This window comes from Phoca vitulina, unplaced genomic scaffold (assembly GCF_004348235.1).
Source record: "Phoca vitulina isolate PV1807 unplaced genomic scaffold, GSC_HSeal_1.0 scaffold25, whole genome shotgun sequence".
In the NCBI taxonomy this organism is placed as follows: Eukaryota; Metazoa; Chordata; class Mammalia; order Carnivora; family Phocidae; genus Phoca; species Phoca vitulina.
The window spans coordinates 34649741-34673705 of NW_022589728.1; the positions used below are offsets into that span (position 1 = coordinate 34649741).

Sequence of the window (23965 nt, forward strand, 5' to 3'; positions counted from 1 at the left end):
TAAAGTTACAAATACATTATACTGGAATGAAACACTGAAAATAGGTCTTAGTTCACAAGTGTAGTGATTAGTACTGTTCTGGAAAAACTATCTTAGCTCTAGAGAAACAAATTATACAAATGTATGTGGGTACATCTGTTGAGAAACTTGGTCCCCTTCTTCAGGTAAATAAATAACTCATTCAAATGGAAAATCTTTTTTTGTGTGTGATTTGAATTCAATATGCATTTAAAGAATACATAGATCTGTGGCAAGTGCCGTGAATATTTGTACATGAATATACTATTGCTTAGACCACATATGGTAAAAGACTGATATGAATCAAAAACAGGAAGATTTTTTGATTATAGGTAGTATATTGTGTACGCCAATATATCATTGTCTATTGGATCTGGAAAATTGATTTATTTCTTTAATAATGTATTGATAAATTGGAGTGTAAGTTGTTTATAAATTAATCTCACAATAAAACCATTTGGGAGGACATAAAAATTATACTTCAGAGCAATTTAAAATAGATGAAACAGAAAAAATTTGTTTAAGTCAGAAGATAATGACAGTATTTTTGCATTGAGTGTTCATTTTCTACTAGCAACTTTGACATACATGGAACTAAGCAGTACAAATTACCATCTAAGTTTCACTTCCATATATGCATATATAAATAAATATTGTACTTTATTAATTCATTACTTTATAAACCTTTATTTATATAAAATTATATATAGATTATGTACATTTTGGTTAATTTGGGTATTATTAATTTTTTTTAGAGTGAGAGAGAACACATGTGAGCGGGTGGGGGGGTTTGTTGGGCAGGGTGGGGAGGAGGGACAGAGGGAGAAACAATCTTAAGCATGTTCCACATTCAGAGGAGAGCAGGTGTGGGGCTCGATCTCTCAATCCTGAGATCATGACCTGAGCAAAATCAAGAGTCAGATGCTTGACCGACTGAGCCACCCAAGTGCCCCAATTTGGATATTATTTCTAACTATTCATGTGAATATATATATATATATATAAAATACATATATAATTTACTTTAATTTGGAGTCTTTATAGGCATGTGCACTTGTAATTTATGGACTGTCCTTTCAAAGAACAGATTGGCCAATAATATAATATGTAACACTCTATTTTATATAAATGAGTTTTGATCTAATCAGTTTTAATTTATATAAATGTTTTGATAATTATATATTAATTAATTAATAAAACATTTTTTTATTGGAGTATAGTTGACACACAATGTTACATTAGTTTTAGGTGTACAACATAGTGATTCAACATCTCTGTATGTTCACCATAAGTGTATCTACCATCTATTACCACACAATGCTATTACAATTGATGATTATATTTTTAAATATAAATATGTGAATTAAAACAATTGTTTTAATTTTAATTGAAGCATTGTTTTTGGAATTAATTTATTTGGAAATGTTAAGCGTGCATAGAAAATTATCATGGTATATTTGGTTATTATTATTATTACTTTTTTTTGTTTTATATAATCAGTACCTAAGGTATATCTTGGACAATAAATCTGTAATATACAACTGCTGACTATGTAGAAGGAGTGAGTGGAACCCATATTAAAAGTATTATTAAGATAAAGTATTTAAAGGGCGCCTGGGTGGCTCAGTCGGTTAAGCAGCTGCCTTTGGCTCAGGTCATGATCCCAGCGTCCTGGGATCAAGCCCCATGTCGGGCTTCCAGTTCAGCAGAGAGCCTGCTTCTCCCTCTCCCTCTGCCTACTTGTGCTCTTTCTGTCAAATAAATAAATAAATAAATAAATAAATAAATAAATAAATAAAATCAACCTTTAACAAAAAGAAAAAGTATTTAAAAAGTATTTAATCTATTTGAATTTCTCAGGTTTACCTCAGCAATATTACTATTATTATTACTAATCAAAATTATAATTGAATGATTACTATCTTTAGAAGATGTGCTAGGATCTTTAGATTCATTTTGGTATTCATATTTGTATGATGCATTATTATTACATATATAGACTGTATGTATGTATTGTAAAGTTTGTATTGATATAAGTATCATTATATATATGACTGTGCTATATGTATAGATTAGGATATTGAAACTAAGGCAAATTAAGTGACTTGACCAAAATAATTTTACAAATAAGTGTTTGACAAGTGATCAGATTTGAATTTCCAGGCATTGACAAACAATACATGTTTCCATCAAACACAAATCATGTGATTATGTGATCATATTATTGTTCTTAGAATGAATCTTAAGAGGACTCAGAATACATTGGAAGGACTAATCAAAAACATTTGGAGGAGCTGCATTTGTGATTTGATGGATTCTTTCTGGACATATACCAGCAGATACTAGCAAATACACAAAATCATGAAGATTATATAAACTTAGATAAAATTAAGTGAGATTTTGAAACTGTTTTTCTGTTCTTAATGTTCTTATTTCCTTGCATTGTCAACTTTTCATATTTTCTTTTTTTTTTTAAAGAGTTTTCAAGCAAGGCTGAATTTGATGTGAAATTACTATGGTATGTAGGTTTCACTGTATGTGTTTTTTAATATAGGAAATACAGAAGAGAAAAAAGAAAAGGTGAAAATTTAGAAAAGAAAAAAAACTTAGAAAATAAAAATAAGAATTGATGAAATTGGAATCAGAGAGGGAATTGATCATTATGAATTAGGGCCTTTGAAAACTTCTTTTCTTTGATTTGTTTGATCAGAACTACTTGTCAAAGGAAAAAAAATCATCTAATAGAGTCCCACCTGTTTAAAATCCATGAAAAATGCAAAAACACTTTGTAATTCTATAAAGAGGTCCTTGGTTCTTTGAGTTTGAAATGTGAGAATGGGAAGAGAATAGATCTGGGATAGTCTGTGAAAATGAAGGCTGTAGGGATTACCAAGGGGGTACAGTAGGGATATCAAAGTACCATTCTGTGATAGGAGTTATGACTAGTATAAAAGAAACACAAAATGAAAGGAATGATAAGACTGAACAGATTTGAGTCTCCAGTGAATCCAGAGTTTATAAAACTGGGGACAGGAAAATATATTCGACTGAAAAGTTATGGTGAAGTAAGTTTATTATGCAGATACTATTTATTTATTTAGTGCAGATACAATTTAATAGGAACTGTTGCAAGATAAATGTGTTAACTTTTGTAGTACAACTAAAGCTTTGAATTCTGGTTATTAATGTTTTCTAGATGAAGGTGGTCAATAAATGGTTACCATTCTAGTAGTCAGTTGCAGTCCTTTTGTGTATTACTTATTATAGTTATGACACCAGGAAAATATTTTTAAAGGCTTGGGAGATAACATAGAATCCAAAGATACATTATTTAGGACTCTAAACCCTAGTCATTGTAATGAGCCTTAAGTACTGTGAAGCAGCAGAAAATAACCGAAACATACACCATACTCCAGTAGAATATGGTTACACATAAGCAGGGGTGAGTTTATTGATATATAATTAGAAGAGGTGTTTTACCCTATGTATGTAGCCATGGAGAGCAGTATAAATATCCTGTTGGTACTGCTACAAATCGGGTCTCTAATACCTTATGTAAACATTTAGTATGCAGAAAAAGGGCTCTGCACTAGGGATGACTAATGAATTCTTCTTTCATTTAATCTGGACTTGTGTGCTGTTGATTCTGCTGTATCTGCCCTGTGGAATTTCCTTCTTCATTCTTACTGCTTCCTATAGGTCGCAAAACCCCCTTCATAAATTCCACAGGACTAGAACTAAGATATAGCTTTTCCTGGTCTATATTTAACTCTTGGAAATGCTGTGCACTGTATTAGAACTGTGAATATGAAGATTCCGTAGTACTCAGCCTATCAAGGACTACCTTGAGGGTTCTGCTTTATGATGCCTCAAGGCAAAGAAGGATCATTTGCCTCTCAAGTAGCCTTTGATCAGCTGCCTTTGAGCCATCAAGATGCCTTTGTCTTCTCTTCCAGCAACTATTTTGTCTCACATGATAGCTGTAAACAATGTGCCTCCTCCTCCACTTCGCAGTTTACCAAGTGAGTGAAGACTATGTCAAGGGTTTGTCATTGTTTTCAGTGGTATTTATCCCAGATATAAGAAACAGGGCACTTGTGAGTTGGTAGAGAGACAGGAGGAATCATTTTGATAGAGTAGTGAGATGGAAAAAACATAGATATGCAAATCCTGCTTTGTCCTCCTGAAGTCATTTCAATTCTCTAGATGTCAAATATTTTACTTTGTAAAGTGAGGATCTTTATGACCTTTCAGAACTTCAAATAAGAAATACTTTTAGGGGCGCCTGGGTGGCTCAGTCGGTTAAGCGGCTGCCTTAGGCTCAGGTCATGATCCCAGGGTCCTGGGATAGAGCCCAGCATCAAGCTCCCTCCCTCTCCCTCTGCCTGCCTGTGTGCCTACTTGTGATCTCTCTCTGTCAAATAAATAAATAAAATCGTAAAAAAAAAAAAAAAAGAAAAAAGAAATACTTTTAAAGAGAGAAGAAAACAAAGGCTTAGAAAGATCACATGGCTCATGAGTGATCAAACCCCTTGTTTCTGGCAGGTCTTCTAGTGTCTACCCAGTCAGTCTTACTGCCCTGCCCTTTGTGAGCTAATTAATACTTAATTTTCACTAGGAGAATTCTCATTAAAATTTTCCAGGAAAAAAAAAAAAGAGATAATGCCTGTTACTCTTCCTCTGAAATTTATTCCTATTCCATTTTATTTTTATTTTGTAGTCTTTGATTTATAATATCATAGGAATTATAGAGTTAAATATTTGAAGTTTATACAGTTGACAGTATTTTCTTATTTTATATAGTCAGTCTATACCTGGAACATTTTTCTCAAGACTTCTTGTCATAACTATCAAATTCATAGATCTATTATTTGATCACCAATATACTAATAATATGGAGTATTCCAGTGATAGTTGAGATTAAAAAAAAATCTTCTGGATAAGATATCTTGATTTTTTTTTCAACTTCAATAAAGCATTTACTCTATTATTTAAATATTTATTGGGTAATTTGTTGTATGATTTGAAAAAGCTAACCTGTCTATTCTTTTATCTTCCTGTGATTGCTTACTCTTTAAAATCATTTTTTTTAAATTAATGATCATAGTCTCCAGGGGAAAGGGTGCCAGAGGCAGCAGTTGACACCTTTTTGAAGGGGTTTACTTATGTCTTGAATAGTGTTAGACGAAGTCCTTATGTTAAATCCAACTAATTCTTATATATGCTACTTTTATATGTTTTTATTATAATTGTGAAAAAAATTCTTGAATGTAGTCAAAGTTTTGTATTTCTACGTGAATTGAAATAAATATTAAATGTAATTTTGCCAAAACCCACAGCTTCTACTGGACAGGTTTTATTTGTGCAAAAGAAATAAAAGTTATCCTAAGACAATTTCTTTAGCAGCCTAGGAAGCACAGTAGCTGGGAGTTAAAAGATCAAATTAATTTAGAATCAATGGGATGAGATATGTGCTACCCTCTGTAGTGTCTTCCAAGGACACTTAACTTGTGTGAAGTGATAAAAAGATGAAAAATCAGCAGCAATTTAGATCTCAGAACAGAATAGAGCATAGTGGAAAGCAGTGGAGCTCCCAGTTTTCCCTTTAGATGTTCCTACTTGATGTTCTATGTCCATGACTTCTCTTTGGAGACGTGTCCTGCTTGCTTAGTAACTGTGTCTTTGTGCTAACTCCAGCAAATTGACAATTTCCCTTAGCAAACTCTGTCTTTGCTGAAACAATGATCTCATGAAAGCACTCGTGAGGATGCTTTCAATCGATAATATGACTAAATCTGAATTATAAAGAAGATATAAATGGGAATGATTCAAATGCAATGGGCATAAATAGGAAGGTTCAGTTAAGGACCTTAAAAAAATCCAGCTAAAATTGTCTCCATTTGCAGATGACATGATTTTATATATAGAAAGCCCTAAAGACTTAACCAAAAAACTGTTAGAACTAATCAAGGAATTCAGTAAAGTTGCAGGATACAAAATTAACATATAAAAATCAGTGTTTCTGTACACTAACAATGAATTTTCTGAAAAAGAAAAATCAATCTCATTTAAATAGCATCAAAAACAATAAAATACTTAGGAATAAATTTAACCAAGGTGGCCAAAGATCACTACTCTGAAAATCATAATATATTGATAAAAGAAATCAAAGAAGACATAAATAAATGGAAAGTTATCTTGTGTTTATGGATTGGAAGAATTAGTATTGTTAAAATGTCAGAATTTGTCTGCGGATTTGATGTAATCCCTATCAAGATTCGAATGGCATCTGTTACAGAAATAGAAAAAACATTCCTAAAATTTGTATGGAAACACAAGACTCCAAATAGCCAAAAATATTTTGAGAAAGAAGAACAAAGCAGGAGGCATCACACTTCCTGATTTTAAACTATACTGCAATGCTATAGTTATTAAGACAGTATGGTGCTGGTATAAAAACAAATAGACCAATGGAACAGAATTGAGAGTCCAGAAGTAAACCTAAGCACATACAGTCAACTAGAATTTGACAATGGAGCCAAGAATACTCAATTGAGAAGACAGTCTCTTCAATAAATCATGGTGGGAAAACCTGGATATTCAAAAATAAAAGAATGAAACTTGACCACTATCTAACATTCACAAATATTAACTCGAAATGGATTAAAGACTGAAATATAAGACCTGAAACCATGAAGCTCCTAGAAGAAAACATAGAAGAACTCTTTGACATGGATCTTGGAAATGCTTTTTTAGATATGACACCTAAAGTATAAGCAATAAAATAAAATTAAAGAAAGTGAGACTATGTCGAACTAAAAAGGTTCTACACTGCAGAAGAAACCACCAACAAAGTGAAAAGAAAACCTGCACAATGGTAAAAGATATTTGCGAACTATATATCTGATAAGGGATTAATATTTAAAATATATAAAGAACTCATACAACTCAATAGCAAAAAAAAATAATTCAATTAAAAAATGGGCAAAGGGCCTAAATAGACATTTCTCTAAGGAAAATATACAAAAGGCCAACAGATACTTGGAAAGATGCTCATAATTACTAGTCATTAGAGAAATGCAAATTAAAACTACAATATCACCTTTTAGAATGGTCATTATCAAAAAGACAAGAGCTAACAAATGCTGGTGAGGATGTGGAGAAAAGGGAACCCCTATGACCTGTAAATTGGTATAGCTACTATGGAAAACAGTATGGAGTATAAAACTACCATATGATCCAGCAATTTCACTTTTGGGAATTTCCAAAGGTAATGAAAACATTAACTCAAAAAGTTGAACTCTTATGTTCATAGAAACATTATTTATAATAGGCAATACATGAAAACAACCTAAGTGTTCACTGGTGCATGAATGGATAAAGAAGTTGTGGTACATATACACAATTGAATATTATTCAGCCATAAAAAACAAGGAAATCCATTTGCAACAATATGGATGGACCCTGAAGGCATTATGCTAAATAAGTCAGACAGACAAAGACAAATATTGTATGATCTCACTTACATGTAGAATCTTAAAAAAAAAGCCCATAGAAAAAGAGATCAGATTTGTGGTTACCAGAGGTGGGGGGTGGGGTGAGGGTAGGAGAAATTGGAGGAAGGTAATCAAAAGGTACAAACTTCCAATTGTCAGGTAAATAAGCACTAGGGATGTAATGTATAACATGATGGCTAGGGTTAACACTGCTGTATCATATAGAGAGGTTGTTAAGAGAGTAGATCATAAGTGTTCTCATTACAAGGATAATTTTTTTTTTCATTTTCTTTTTATAGCTATGTGAGATGATGGATGTTAACCATACCTATTATAATCATTTCACAGTATATGCAAATCAAACATTTATGCTATACACCTTAAACTTATACAGTGATGTATGTCAATTATTTCTCATTAAACTGGAAAAAAAATCCAGCCATTATATATATCCTTGCTTACTTTGGGTGAGGTTAGTTAGGTTACCTTTAGTGAATCATGTCTACCTTATCTATAAATTTTATATGTGAATATTTTAGGGCTTTTTATAGGCAGTGTGTAAGCATTTTTCATGTTATGTTATTTCATTTATTTCTCACAAGATACTTATGAGGTCTGTAGTAAGCGAAATAATGGCCCCCAATGATGTGCATATCCTAATCCCCAGAACCTGTGAATAAACTATGCTACATGGCCAGAGAAATTAATGTTGCAGATGGAATTAAGGCTGCTAATCAGCTGACCTTGAAATGGGAGAAGATTCTGGATTTTGCAGTGAGCCCACTGTAATCAAAGGATCCTTTATAAGTGGGAGAGGGAGGCACGTGACTTGTCAGTGAGATTCAGGGTGAGAAAGGCTCAACTGGCCATTGCTGGCTTTGAAGATGGAAGGAGGGGACATGAGCCCCAGGATTGGGGCAACCTCTGCAAGCTGGACAAGGCAAAGAAATAGAATCTCCCCTGGAGCTTCCAGAAGGAATGCAGCCCTGCTGACAACTTGATTTTAGCATAATGAGATCTGTTTCAGACTTCTGACTTTCAGAGCTGTAAGATCATAAATTTGTGTTTTAAGCTGATACATTTGTAGTAATTTGTTTCAGTGATACAAAGCTAATACATGGTCCATTTTGCAGTGAAGGATAGTGAGGCTTGGGTTTCATACCAAGGTTCACACAGTTGTCAAGCGGTAGAGAATTTTTCAAAGTATCATTCATATGAATTTTCTCATAAAAACAACAGTAGCAGTATAGTTTCCTCCTACCCACCACCCTGATATCCCCTCCACATTTTGCAAGTTGAATGATATATATGTATTTGTTGCATTTTGCCGTTTCGACCATTTAGACACTCTTAATTTAAGGGAGAGAACATATCATGCATCTTTAAACACCCCTCCAGTACTGTCTCATTAATTTTGAAATCCAGATTCACAGGCACTCCAGGTAGTTATGCTTGAATCCCTTATACATTTTTTTCTTTAAAACTCTCCAGTCTTCTCCTCCTATAGTCTTTTTGACTTGTGTCTCAGGATTTTTCAGAGCTTGCTAACTAAGAAGGAGATGATTGTTCTCAAAAGCAAAAAGTCATGCCACTTTTTTTTTTTTTTTTAAATTTTTTTTTATTGTTATGTTAATCCCCATACATTACATCATTAGTTTTAGATATAGTGTTCCATGATTCATTGTTTGTGCATAACACCCAGTGCTCCATGCAGAATGTGCCCTCCTCAATACCCATCACCAGGCTAACCCATCCTCCCAACCCCCTCCCCTCTAGAACCCTCAGTTTGTTTTTCAGAGTCCATCGTCTCTCATGGTTCTTCTCCCCCTCCGATTTCCCCCCCTTCATTCTTCCCCTCCTGCTACATTCTTCTTCTTCTTTTTTTCTTTCTTAACATATATTGCATTATTTGTTTCAGAGGTACAGATCTGAGATTCAACAGTCTTGCACAATTCACAGCGCTTACCAGAACACATACCCTCCCCAGTGTCCATCACCCAGTCACCCCATCCCTCCCACCCCACCCCCCACTCCAGCAACCCTCAGTTTGTTTCCTGAGATTAAGAATTCCTCATATCAGTGAGGTCATATGATACATGTCTTTCTCTGTTTGACTTATTTCGCTCAGCATAATACCCTCCAGTTCCATCCACGTCGTTGCAAATGGCAAGATCTTATTCCTTTTGATGGCTGCATAATATTCCATTGTATATATATACCACTTCTTCTTTATCCATTCATCTGTTGATGGACATCTTGGCTCTTTCCACAGTTTGGCTATTGTGGACATTGCTGCTATAAACATCGGGGTGCACGTAGCCTTTCGGGTCCCTACTTTTGTATCTTTGGGGTAAATACCCAGTAGTGCAATTGCTGGATCATATGGTAGCTCTATTTTCAACTTTTTGAGGAACCTCCATACTGTTTTCCAGAGTGGCTGCACCAGCTGGCACTCCCACCAACAGTGTAGGAGGGTTCCCCTTTCTCTGCATCCCCGCCAACATCTGTCATTTCCTGACTTGTTAATTTTAGCCATTCTGACTGGTGTGAGGTGGTATCTCATTGAGGTTTTGATTTGGATTTCCCTGATGCCGAGCGATATTGAACACTTTTTCATGTGTCTGTTGGCCATTTGGATGTCTTCTTTGGAAAAATGTCTGTTCATGTCTTCTGCCCATTTCTTGATTGGATTCTTTGTTCTTTGGGTGTTGAGTTTGATGAGTTCTTTATAGATTTTGGATACTAGCCCTTTATCTGATATGTCATTTGCAAATATCTTCTCCCATTCTGTCAGTTGTCTTTTGGTTTTGTTGACTGTTTCCTTTGCTTTGCAAAAGCTTTTTATCTTGATGAAGTCCCAATAGTTCATTTTTGCCCTTGCTTCCCTTGCCTTTGGCGATGTTTCTAGGAAGAAGTTGCTGCGGCTGAGGTCGAAGAGGTTGCTGCCTGTATTCTCCTTTAGGATTTTGATGGACTCCTGTCTCACATTGAGGTCTTTCAACCATTTTGAGTCTATTGTTGTGTGTGGTGTAAGGAAATGGTCCAGTTTCATTCTTCTGCATGTGGCTGTCCAATTTTCCCAACACCATTTGTTGAAGAGACTGTCTTTTTTCCATTGGACATTCTTTCCTGCTTTGTCAAAGATTAGTTGACCATAGAGTTGAGGGTCCATTTCTGGGCTCTCCACTCTGTTCCATTGATCTATGTGTCTGTTTTTGTGCCAGTACCATACTGTCTTGATGATGACAGCTTTGTAGTAGAGCTGGAAGTCCGGAATTGTGATGCCGCCAGCTTTGCTTTTCTTTTTCAACATTCCTCTGGCTATGCGGGGTCTTTTCTGGTTCCATACAAATTTTAGGATTATTTGTTCCATTTCTTTGAAGAAAGTGGATGGTATTTTGATGGGGATTGCATTGAATGTGTAGATTGCTCTAGGTAGGATTGACATCTTCACAATATTTGTTCTTCCAATCCATGAGCATGGAACGTTTTTCCATTTCTTTGTGTCTTCCTCAATTTCTTTCATGAGTATTTTATAGTTTTCTGAGTACAGATCCTTTGCCTCTTTGGTTAGATTTATTCCTAGGTATCTTATGGTTTTGGGTGCAATTGTAAGTCATGCCACTTTTTATTCTGAATGAGAATTGCTATAAAACCTTACAGTTAGCAACATCTACAGTACTTTTACCACCTGGGTGAAAAAGCATCTGGGTCTAGGTACACACATGGCCTGTTATTATTAGAAGTTGATATTCTGAAGAGACAAAGGGAAGAAAAATGTCTTTTTTTTTTTTTTTTAATAGAAGGCAGGGAGCTGTCCTTTAACATTTGACTGGAGGAAACCCTTTACACACTTATCATTAGGAGTATGGTCTAGTTAGCTACCTTTGTTTGGGTTAATCTGCTATGCTATTTTCTTCATGCTTATTAGGCTTATCCTTCTGAAAAGGACAAGTTGAAATATGCACTTTACATTTTAACTACTGGTTTATCTGGGAGAAAATTTTTTTTCTTTTTCTTTTTTTTTTTTTTTTTAAAGATTTTATTTATTTGACAAAGAAAGACAGCAAGAGAGGGAACACAAGGAGGGAGAGTGGGAGAGGGAGAAGCAGGCTTCCCGCCGAACAGAGAGCTGGGAGCCCAATGCGGGGCTCGATCCCAAGGCCTTGGGATCATGACCTGAGCCTAAGGCAGACGCTTAACGACTGAGCCACCCAGGTGCCCCTGGGAGAAAGAATTTCTGTACTTTAACAAAAGGGTTTTTTGATTTGTTTTTATTCCAGTAACAAAAAAGTTTTCAGGTTCGCAAGATATTTGTAAGTACATCTTGCTTTTTCCAACATAGGAAGACATAGAAGGAAAAAAATGGCATTCAAGAGAAGACCAGAGATAACTTCAAGGAATTTAGAAACAAGATAGTACTCCTAAGTGAATGTTTTCCTTGCTTTTTTTTTTTTTTTCATTTTATGATGTACATTTACAGAAAACCTGAAAAAACTGTGTCATCATTCCTAACACTTCAAGGACATTTCCTGTAATTTGAGACACTTTCAGTTTTTTAGTAGCTAAAGATGAAAGGAGTTTCAAGATACATATTTATCTGGAAAAGTAACTGTTGCTCCATTTTAAAGTTTTAAACCATTCAAATCCTAGGAGTGCAAGTAAGAAAAACGGTGGCCTGTCAGTGGAGAAGACAGAGAAGCTGACTGTGTAATGTATACAAGAAAACAAAGTTGAAAAACAGAGCTAAAAGATGAGACTGGATGTTCCGAGAAGAAATAAAAGATGGAAAATGTGGTTGAATGTTTGTATATGTCTCCGTGTTTATATAATCAATAATAGTCCCTGTGGAAAATGCTACTTGATTATTTAGGAAAAGAAGTATCAGAAAATTATTTTCTCAACTTTATTTTTCAGTGTAAAAGTCACTTTTTTTTAAATCCCAAAGGAGAAAAGATGAATGTTTTATTGAAAAAACCAAGCATTTATTATGTTTTTTTCTTACCACTCATAACTATCTCAATGTACTTGTACTTTTTGTCAGGAAGTCTTGAGTAACCTTTAGAAATTAAGTAATGGCAACTTAAACTTGAGCTCAAATCATTTCTGGGGGTTCAGGCAGGAAACCCTGCAGTAGACTGCAATGCATTGCAAATCAGATGTCTCCTCTAGTGGTCACACTAGGTCACACCTCAGGTCTCAGGCTACTGCTCTGTTCTAGGCAGTCTGTCTCAGAAATACCTTCTGCATTAGTCCTCTGTTCCCTTCAGCCTCCTAGACTGGATCTCCATTACCTTTGACTGACCTGATCTCTGGACTTCCTTCCAACATGTATTATGGACCAGATTCCTTTATTTATTTATTTTTTAAAAATATGATGATTTACAAGGGAATTTGATCATGTTAACTGTCCACTCAAAAGCTGTCAGGGTTCTACTCTCTTCCAAAACTTAGATTACAATCCGTTTTCTTCAATCTGGCATTTAAAATTTTCATGCTTTGGCTAAAATCTGTCTCTCATGTTCTAGACATTCAGTTCCGTTGGTAGAACTCTCCAGTACAGCTAAAACGCTTTGACTGATGTTCTTTAAACCCATCTGCAGTGCTGCTCAAGGGGACAGGAGGCCTTTCTAGGTTCAAAGCAACATTCAAATGACCACTTTTGGCACATCTGCTCCAAAGGGCAAAGGACAGAATCGCAATCTTGTGGAAGGGCAGGGCCCGGTGTCCCTTTCTGTGGGAGCTGTTCTCACACCTGCCGAGGCACAGCATAACAACCCTCTTTGGCCCCCAGCATGGTAGTTCAGGTTCAAGGTAATGAGAATCACATAGGGCAGGTGCTGAATTGTCCTGACTTAAAAGCCTCATACCCTGAAGGAGCCAGTATCTCTTATTAAAAAAATTCTATAGGCACCGTTTCTAAGTTTCCTGCAAGGAACTTCTCAGTTACAAGAGTCACTGTAGTTTCCATATCTTGGCCATTGCAAATAATGCTGTAATAAACATAGGGGTTCATATATCTTTTCAAATTCATGTTTTTGTTTTCTTTGAATAAATACCCATAGTGGAATTACTGGATCTATGTTATTTCTATTTGTGATTTTTTGAGGAACTTCCAAGCTGTGTCAACTGTAGGTCATAAAAAAAATTAATAATAAAAAAAAGAGTCACTATAGTCAGGGAAGTCCATTTCAGTGACTCTCCATTAGGTATTTGTAGATCATCTATAGTTTCTCTTGGTCTAGACGGAACTCACCAGTCAGGGGTCATTGTTATCATAGCCGATGTTACCTAGCAATCTAGTTGATAGCTCTACCTTTATATGGTCTCTAGAGATCAGCGCTAGAGAGTTCCCACACTAGGGGAAAGTTACTCTGTGAGTTACACCATTAAACTCTTCATCATAGTCTCGTGCTTTAGCTCATGTTTCCTCTTGGAGTTCCCATCTATCTTGCTCTATTTTTTTCTGTCATTCCAGTTCTTTAAAATTCTGGTCAATGACTTTAATCTCTGCAAAGACTCTCCTGGCCTCTCCAGTATGAAATAATGTCTTCCATATCTCTAAACTGTCCCTTGTACTTTTTCTATACCTCTTCTATTATTCTTATCACCTTTTAACCTCACACTAGATACTTCATAGACATATGCTTTAGGGTTATGGTTCTTATTAGATGAATATCTGGAGATAAGTGGTTATCCTTCACATGTCTTTGTATCTCCAATGCCTAGCATGCAGGTGATAAGTAAATAGCAGAAGCATGAACAAATCTTACACAATTTATGGGAATTTTGGTGAGTAGGTCTCTTTTAAAAATTATTACGTAGTAATGTATGCATCAGGCACAAGAGAATATTGAAACATTGAGTGAGTCTTCCTCCCAACCCATACTCCTAATCTTACCCTCAGAAGTAACTATCATGAAAAAATATTTTTTCTTGAAACTTTTCATGCATATTCAAGTATGTAAATATATATGCACACACACGTGTGTATATTTTTAATATTAAAATATGGTAGGACATTTTTATTACCCTATATCATACCTTTATTTTTCACTTAATAATATCATGTTTTATGAAGGCCTTTTCATGCCAATATGTAGGTATGTACCTTATTCATTTTAGTGGCTATATTATATTTCATTGTTTGAATATACCAAAATACTATTAATGGATGTGCTATTTAACCTATTGTGTCTCACCTTTAAACCCACCTTTCTATATATTCTGCTTTGTGATGCTGAGGCTGGGGCTCTGCAAACCAGTTTTTCCCAGAAAGCCAGCTGGCTTCCTGTTAGGATCTGTCAATAGCAGGTGTTAGAGGGAGATTGGAAGGCAGGAGCAAAGTTAAGGAAAGTGTTTGTCCTTTTGTTTTCTATTTCTGGTTTGCTTCTCCTTGTGTCTCTCCAGCAATGTCTTTTTCACCCAAGCAGTGGCTGTTCGTTCCAGCAGCAGCAGTTAATTCCATTTGCAGTTTTCCCAGTGTTCCCAGAAATAGCTTAATTGCGCCCCCTCAACAATTCAGCTCCAGCTGCTGGCTCTGTCCTTGGAGGTCCAAATCTCAGCTTCTTAAGACCATTGCTCGCCGCTTCTAAGTTTTAGTAATTCAACCTCTTCCCTTTGCTTCATCAGCAAAAATAGTGTGGTAGATGCTTTCTGCATATTTGCTGCTCCCTTTTTGTCTCTTCAGTTCTCTAATATCTGACTAACTGTTCTTTGTATCATTTTTTTTCCATTGAAATTGCTGGTGTGGTTTCAGTCTCCTGATAGCTAGATCCTTACTAATTCAGAGGGAATTTGTTTCTAGTTAGTTTTGCTGTTAAAATCAAATAAACATCTTGTACTATGTTTTTTTTTTTTTTTTTTTGCTAAGCAAGTGTATTAATAGAACTGCACGGCCAAAGGATGTGTGCATTTTAAATTTTGATAACTATTAACAAATTGTCTTCCAAAGGGGTTGCACTAATTCCTACTCCCACCATCAGTATTTGCAAGTTTCTATTTCACAACATTTATACTAATATGCATTGTAAAACAAACATTTTGCCAATAAATTAGTTGGAAATAGTTTTAATTGCTCTGTAAGTTTGCATTTCTTTAAGAGTGAGGTTAGAATCTTCTCATATATTTGTGGTCATGTGTATTTATGTGAACAGCCTATTTACATGTCCCTTGCCCATTCGTTGAGGTTTATTTTTCCTTTTATTTGAAAGAAATCTTTGTGTATAAAAGAAATTAGCGCTTTGGCATGTACTTTACAGGTATTTTTCTCAGTTTGCATTTTTTTCATGTTTATGATTTTTGTGTCATACAAACATTTTAGATTGTCTAGTTTTTGTCCTCTGTTATTGATTCTTGATTAGAATGCCATTGTTCACACTAAGATTAAAAATAATTCTTCCATGCTTTCTTTTGTTAGTTATATAGTTTTATTTTTAATATTAAGCTTGTTAAATATTTAGTGCATCTAGAATTTATTTTTGAATAAATTTACTTTAAAATAGTGATGTATGGCTGCAAATTAATATTTTTCCAAATGACCAGTCAACTGTTCTAACACTATTTGTTGAGTAATCTTTTTCCTACTAATTTGAAATGCCAGTTTTTATTGTATGCTAAATTTTCATATGCATTCTGCATCTATCTCTGGAAACTATTACTTACTTTTTTCCACTTATCTCTTGTCTCTTTATGCATTTGTGTTGAATTGTTATAATTTTTGAAGCATTATTACATATTTCAGTATCTGGTAAGATTAACCTTTACTGATTACTCTTTTTTGGAAAGACTTTTTTGGGCCTTTCTTCTTGGTTTATTTTTCTATAGATCTTTAGAAATATTTGGGCTTTTTCAACAAATAAACGTGGGTATTTTAGTTGGAAATGCGTTAAACTTAAAGATTCATTTATGGAGAATTGTTATCTTTATGATATTGAATATTCCTACTCAAGAACTTGTATTTTTGTAATATTCAACCTTCCCATTTCCAATTTTTGCAAGTGTCTTATGATGCAACAATAAAATTTATTTCTGGGCATTTTATCTTTTTTTCTTTGTTATTATGAATGATATCTTTTCTCATTATATTTTCTAACTACAGAAGTCATATGAGAAAGTTATTAAATTTTTGAAAATAAAATTTAAAAAGTTTGAAACTGCAATCTTAAATGTTATAAGTTTAATGTAGAGAAACTTATTTTTTCACAGCCATTTGACACTCCACTTTCCTTAAATATTTTAGTATGTATTTCTTAAAAACAAGGAAATACGCTTATTACATAATCATAATACATCATCAAAATAAAAAAAATTAACACAGATATAGATACTGTAATCTAATTCTTAGACCCCTCCCATTTGAATTTAGCCAATTGTTCTGATAATGATTTTTATAGTAAAAAGATCCAATTCAAAATCTCATTTTGCATTTCATTTTCTTGTCTAGATTGGAATAGTTTCCCCATTTTCCTTGCCTTTCATGACCTTAATGCTGGGAGATTACAAACAAGTTATTTAGTAGAATATACTTCAGTTTGGCTTCTCTGATCTTTCCTCATGATTAGATTCAAGTGGGAAATCTTTGGCAGAAATGTCAAAGAAGTGATTCTACGTTCTTTTCCCATCTTATTAGGTGGCACATGATTTTACCTTAATATATTGATTAAGGATTGATTATGGATATTATATGGAGAACTTCTCTGCAGTGAATTTACCTTTCCCTTTTGTAATTAATAAGTCTTTTGTGAAGAGGTATCTTGAAAGTATAGAAATATTAAATTTTCATAAAATATTAAATAAATAAATGTAAAATTATGATTTCCTAGTTTGTTCATAGGGTTTTAAAGATTTTATTTATTTATTTGAGAGAGAGAGAGAGAGAGAGCACAAAGAGTGGAGAGGCAGAGGAAAAGCAGACTCCCTGCTGAGCAGGGAGCCTGATGTGGGGCTTGATCCCAGGACCCCAAGACCATGACCTGAGCCGAAGGCAGACGCTTAACCAACTGAGCCACACAGGTGCCCCTATTCCAAGGATTTTAATGAGTTATTATCATTACATATTTTGATGTCTAGATAGTTCACAGTCTGGCCACTGGAAATGCCTTCATTTTGGTCTAACCATTTCCGTGCTTTCTGGTACAGTAAGATTTTTCAGGCTCATCTTGTGCTTTCCCTATCTGAGCCCTAGAACCAACTCTCTTGAATTTATTTTTTTCTACAGTTTTTTCTGTTTTATAAACCCGTTAGTTTCTGCTTTTCTATTTTCTTCCTTGCATTTCTCTTGTTTTAATTTTCTTTTCCTAACTTTTTGAGTCAAAATGCTTAATTCTTTTGATTTTATTTTTTGTCTTTTCTTGTAATATAAATATTTTTGGGAATGCATTTTCACTGGAGAAAGACTAATTATATTCCATAGGTTCATGAAAACATTCCCTATTTTTACCTTCTTGATATTTTATAGTTTCAGTTTTGATATGCTCTTTGATTTAAGAATAAATTTAATATATGTTTAATATATCTCATTAATTATGTAATTTATATTTATATCCTCAGTGATTCAGTTGTTACTTGATTTGTAGGTAAGAAGGAAAGAAAGTTACTGTGGAGGTTATTTTGTCTCCATTTATTCCTGAAATTTTTGCTTTATGAATTTTAATGTTATATAATTTGGAACACAAAACATTTAATAGATTCCATACCTAAACCTGTACTTCTTGATTTATCAACTTTAGACAATGAATATTCACAACCTAGTATAAAATGAGAAGAATTTCCCTCTTCACATCATGATTTGATTAGTAAGAATATTAATGTCTAAGTCTTTGACTAGTTGCATTCATACCTTCAAATATTAAGGTCCCATTATTTTTAAATATTCTTTAAATTGTAAATATTAATTATTTACTATGTGAGGGTGTCTGTACAAGTATATTTTATGCTTTCACTTCTCTGCTGAAACTTCCAAGTTGTTACTCATTACTATTTATACCCTTTTTATTAGAATCTATGAAGAATTTATTATTTGCATTAAGGCTTACAGAATTTACCTACCCTTTATTAGTATAGTGTCCATACTATTTAAGCTTCAGTTGTATGTTTATCAAATTGTATTTTTCAAAGAGATCTTACAGTACTTTATATTCTCTGAGGTCTTATATTTATTTATTACCTTTTTAGTTATTGGAGAATAAAACTCATGATATATTCCCTCCCCCCATTTGTCTTACTGTTTGCCAAGACTTTGCTATAGAGAAGACTAAGACCACACTGAGTTTTGGCTAGGTGCTAAAATAATTGTTTATCTTCAAAACATAGTAACATTTAATTATTCACTCAGTCCAGAATATCTGGTCTCTTTGTAAATCATGTATTATGCTTTCTTTTTCCCTTTCTGGGTCATGGTATTTAATTCTTCATATTCAAGTCTTTATATGAGAAAAGTGTTTTTATATGTTTGAGCATTTTTTTCCTGTACCATTATTTCTGTTTTCTTATTCAGAAAAAGTTTTCACATATAATCTCTGTTTTCTATCTTCATTTATCATTTTCTCTTTTTCTTTTCTCTATTTGAATGTTAGCCTTTATGTTCTGATTATATTAAATATTGCCATTTTTGCTATTTCTAACATAAATTTTGTCATAATTTTATCTTTCTCTTCTTTCCTAAATATAACCTGTTTATTTGTAATTTCTTTCTGTTGTCTTATTTATATTTAATGTCATGTAGCTCTTTGTTCTTCTTTCATCAAGGATGTGTGTGTGTGTGTGTGTGTGTGTGTGTGTGTGTGTATTTGGAGGGCTTTCTCCCCACTTCCACTATTTCTTCTGATGCATATTATTTGATTTTTATTTGGTAACTTAATTGTTTCTCATTGTTTTTCACACTTTCCCTAGGGTATGTTTTGCCTAGGTACCCAGATTATTGAATGGTGGTTATTTTTTGAAGATAGGTTACTTGCTTGAAAAAAGATAGCAGTAGGGAGTAAGCTGGTACGACAGGTTGAATTTTCTTGTATGTTAACTTTGAATACTTTCTCATCAACTCTGTTCTATGCTCTTCCCTAAATGATATATTTCTAATTAGTACTGTCATAATTCATATTCCAAAGGTTTCTTGGTAGTGACTTGACATCTATTTTTAATTTGAGTATAGTTGATACATAATGTTACATTAGTTTTGGGTGTACAACTTAGTGATTTGACAGGTTTATACATTATGCTATGCTCACCATAAGTGTAGCTACCATCTGTCCTGTTCCATCGCTATTACAGTATCATTGACTATATTCCTCATGCTGTTTATTTGGCCTCTATTTCTCTTCAGTGACTGAGACAAGCTGTTTCTGTGTTGATTGCCACCTAACATTTGTCATCCTACCACTACAACAACCTGATTCTTAAAAAAATATGAGTATATGTGAAATTCTTGTTCGGCTCTACATTCCTTATATGTCATGGGCTTTGGGTTCCTGTTAGTCTAAGTCTCAAGAACTTCCCATTTCAAGTAGGATTTAATTGGTTATATTCTTTAGGGCTATACAACCTTCCCCTAAAGAACTCTGCTTATTTCCTCAAACAAGATAAACTTTTGTACCTCTTTTAAAGTTTATTGAAACTACACTATTTAGCTGGTATTTTTCAGTTTGTAGTTTGGAAATATGGTAAATACTCAGTATTTTTTCCTTTTTCAAGTTTTTATTTAAATTCCAATTAGTTACTATACAATGTAATATTGGTTTTAGCTGTAGAATTGAGTGATTCATCACTTACATGTAACACCCAGTGCTCATCACAAGTGCCCTTCTTAATAACCATCACCCATCTACCCCATCCCTCTGCCCACCTCCTTTGCAGCAACCCTCAGTTTGTTCTCTATGTTAAGAGTCTGGTAAATACTCAGTTTTAATGAAGATCAAAATTGTTTCCTCTTTTTACCCTTTGTTATTTAGTGGGCTCTTTGCCATGCTGAGATTTTTAATGCCCCAAAGACATTGGCATGATCTTCAATCTTATGTAGAAGAGAGGTAAAATGATTAAAGTACGATAACCTGCAAGGGGCAGGGAGTGTGTGTGTGTGTGTGTGTGTGTGAGAGAGAGAGAGAGAGGGAGAGAGAGAGAGATTTTAAGTAAAGCTTCTGTTATCCTGAAATTGATTTTCAAGAATGACGTTCATGTGACTATTAGTGGAGTGCAGGTTAGAGTTTTGTGCTAGAGAGATTGATTCAAGGATCCTAAGTGTATGTGTGATAGCTGGACATGCAGGTGCAGGTAAGATTGTGGAGGAAGAGGATCTAAACTGAAAAGATAGAGGGATTGAGAATGGATTCATGGACAGTGAAGATGAGCCAGTAGAGTAGTTGAATGAGGAAGAAGCAAGCAGGGAGAGAATAGTGTCACAGAAGCCTGGTAGGTAGGCTTTACCAGTGCCAGATGTCACACAGAATTTAGTGCAAGGAAGACTGAAAAGAGGTTATTAGACTGGAAACTATAGGATTTCCTATATTTTTAATGAAACAAATTTTAATGAATAATGAAAGTGGAAGATAAATTATAGTGAGTAGAGAAGTGAATTTGAGTTGAGGAAATAAAGATGAATGTAGATTACTTTTCCAAAATTGATGGATATAAAGGGAAGTTATTTTGATAATTTGTTGCATAATATTCCCCTCTTCTCTTCCCTCCTCAGTTAATATATGTATATTTTAACATCATAACCCACTCAGACAAGGGGCAGGAACAACATAAGCCCACTTGTGTAATTGTCCATGTTGTACATCAGCTTTTAGTTATAGAAGTCCTTGATTAGGCTGTATTCCTTTGCCTCTTGATGGTTTATTTAGCTGACATTTTTCAGGTCCCTTATGTTTATTCAATGTTATTTTGAAGGAGAATTAACTTGGTTATTTTAGAAAACAAAATTAGTTGAAGAGAAACAAATACACTATTTTTTTTAAAGATTTATTATTTATTTGAGAGAGAGAGAGAGAGCGTAGGGAGAGGGGCAGAGGGAGAGGGAGAAACTTAAGCAGACTCCGTGCTGAGTGTGGGGCCTGGTGTGGGCTCTATCTCATGACCCTGAGATCAAGACCTGAGCTGAAACCAAGAGTCAGATGCTTAGCCGACTATGCCACCCACATGCCCCAAAACAAATACACTATTAATCATCAATGTAGGTATGTTTAATTCCCTATTATTACACAAATCTAGACTTACTTATCCAAGTATATAGAATTAGTCATGCTTATAGTGTCCGATAGATCATTTATTTTCTCCATGTTCTGTACTTCAGTTCTATGCTAGAATTCGCCACCTGCTTTTTGGTAGAAGTACTGCTACTCTTACCATAAAAAAAAAATATTGATAATGTTTCTGTTGGCTATTGCTGCTGAACTGTTTCTTTGTGCTCTGAGTATTGCATTAAACAAAGTTCTGCTTATCACTGGATTAGTTATCAGTGTATCCTGCAAGTACTTTTGAAGAGGTCTCAGCTTTCTGTTTCCCAGCTAAACATACCCTGACAATTCCACATGGTCACTGTCACGTTTTCTCTTTGGCTGTGCTGTCCATCTCTTTTATGTTACCCAGTAGCCACTCCAATAAGCCTAATTTCCCAGTAAATAGTGGTTTTGCATTTACATATTTCTAAGGCTTCACTTATTCTTAGCTTTTTTTCCCCTTTTAAGGGAAAGTTTATTGGGGAAAAATAGTTTAATTTTATTTTAACACTCACAAGACCCATTTTTAACAAATTTTTATAATCCCCACAAAAAGCATACGTAATTGATTCTACCGCACAAATTTAAAAATACGTATCTACCCCTGGATGGACATTTTTATAAACAAAAGATCACCAGTGAGTCACTCGGATAAAACATTGGATTTTAGTTTTTCTATTTCAATAATATATAGTGAGCATTATATCTGTAAAGAAAATTGGTTTTTTAATTGTGCCATGAATTTCTTGTTCTTTGTCTCTAGTTTAGGATTTACTTTGTAACCACCCTTTTATATCAGCTTCTAATCTTTGAAACAAACTGTGGTCAAATCTGTGGTTTTTACCCCCATCATAGGGTTAAGCTCCCTCTGCTTCTGTCAAAAGCCCAGCTAAGACATATTCATGAGGGAAAACAAGACTGGAAAACAAATGTAAACTTAGTCCCTCTGAAACTCCTTAAGCTTTTTCCTGGTATTAAATTTGATCACCAGAAAAGCTCGACTTCTGGTCTCTACAAAGTTATAATTTCACGTTGAAATCTATTGACTTTTTTCTTTTTAATGAAACTGCTTCAAAGACAAGACCCATTATGTTGTTCAACACCCTTTATATAAAGTCCCTTGTCACAAATACCTCCTGGAAATGAGAATCAGTGAAGAAATTTTTTGGTGAATTGTAAAGTGTCCTTCTAGGCTGTGAGTACTTAGTATATAAGCTATTCTGGTTTTGAGTTTACTTGGCTGTGCCAAGTTTAGGGCAAAGCCTTACCCTCAAGTGCTGTAGCTTTTCTCAGGCAAGTTGATGATTCTCAAGTTTTCTATTCTCTGCTAGCAATTCTTAGTCTTATAATATCCATCCTGTGATTTTTTTTTTTTTTTTGGTAAGCTATTTTAACTGAAGGATGATTTTTAAAATCCCCCTTTTAAGCCAGGATTTCTCAAACCTTGAACTTTTTTTTTAAAAAATATCTATGGCAACCATCCCCTTTTCCTGTCCATACCAGACACCAGGGCTATTTCTGATCCTGTTTTTAAACTGGGTTGGGAAATTGGACTAAACTAATACTTCGTAGAAATCTCTTCTTAATCCATCAATCTAAAAATCTACTATAATTAAGATTTTATATAATATCCTGTATTAGAAATATGAGTATACTTAAAAGATTTTTGATAAAATGTAGCTATAACTTGGTTCATTTAAAATAATTATTCCGTATGTTGCTAAAATGCAATTAGGTAATTTTCTGATTCTTAAGACTTAACTGAGTATTATAGGTAAGAAAATAACCTAAATCATGTTATTAGTATTTTCAAGTTTATTACATGGTAATAATTTATGTGGATAGCAACCAGTTTTCTGTTTAAATTTCTTTTATCCCAATTTCATTTTTAAAAAAGTAGTATATGTTATTGATGATTAATTTTAGATCACAAAAGGCTTAAAAATGTTAATGTAATTCAATAATTTGAAATTAAAATTGATAAGTTTGGACATGTCAAATTCTACTGGGATATGGTCAAAAATACATTTTAAAAAGTTTAGAAGTGCATTAAGCTGCTGATTTTCTCAATACCTTTTCACTAAGGAAAGGAATAATGTGCATGTTGGTATTACTGCTTTCTGTTTTACAACATTTCTAACAGCATGCATTCTCCTGGAGAAAGGGGAGGACCTGTGATGTGAGTGCCCATCACTGTAATGATGCTTATCGTACTCAATACTCTATCTTCCTTTTCAT

General features: G+C 34.1%; 1 protein-coding gene across 1 annotated transcript in view; it reads left to right on the plus strand.

The window, feature by feature from the left end:
- Positions 1-3952: 3952 nt before the first annotated feature.
- CNBD1 (cyclic nucleotide binding domain containing 1) overlaps positions 3953-23965 on the plus strand; it is a 400860-nt gene continuing 380847 nt past the window's right edge. The window contains exon 1 of the mRNA XM_032421749.1: positions 3953-4040. Within this exon, the coding sequence (XP_032277640.1) occupies positions 3953-4040 (88 nt within the window). The remainder of the gene's footprint in view (positions 4041-23965) is intronic.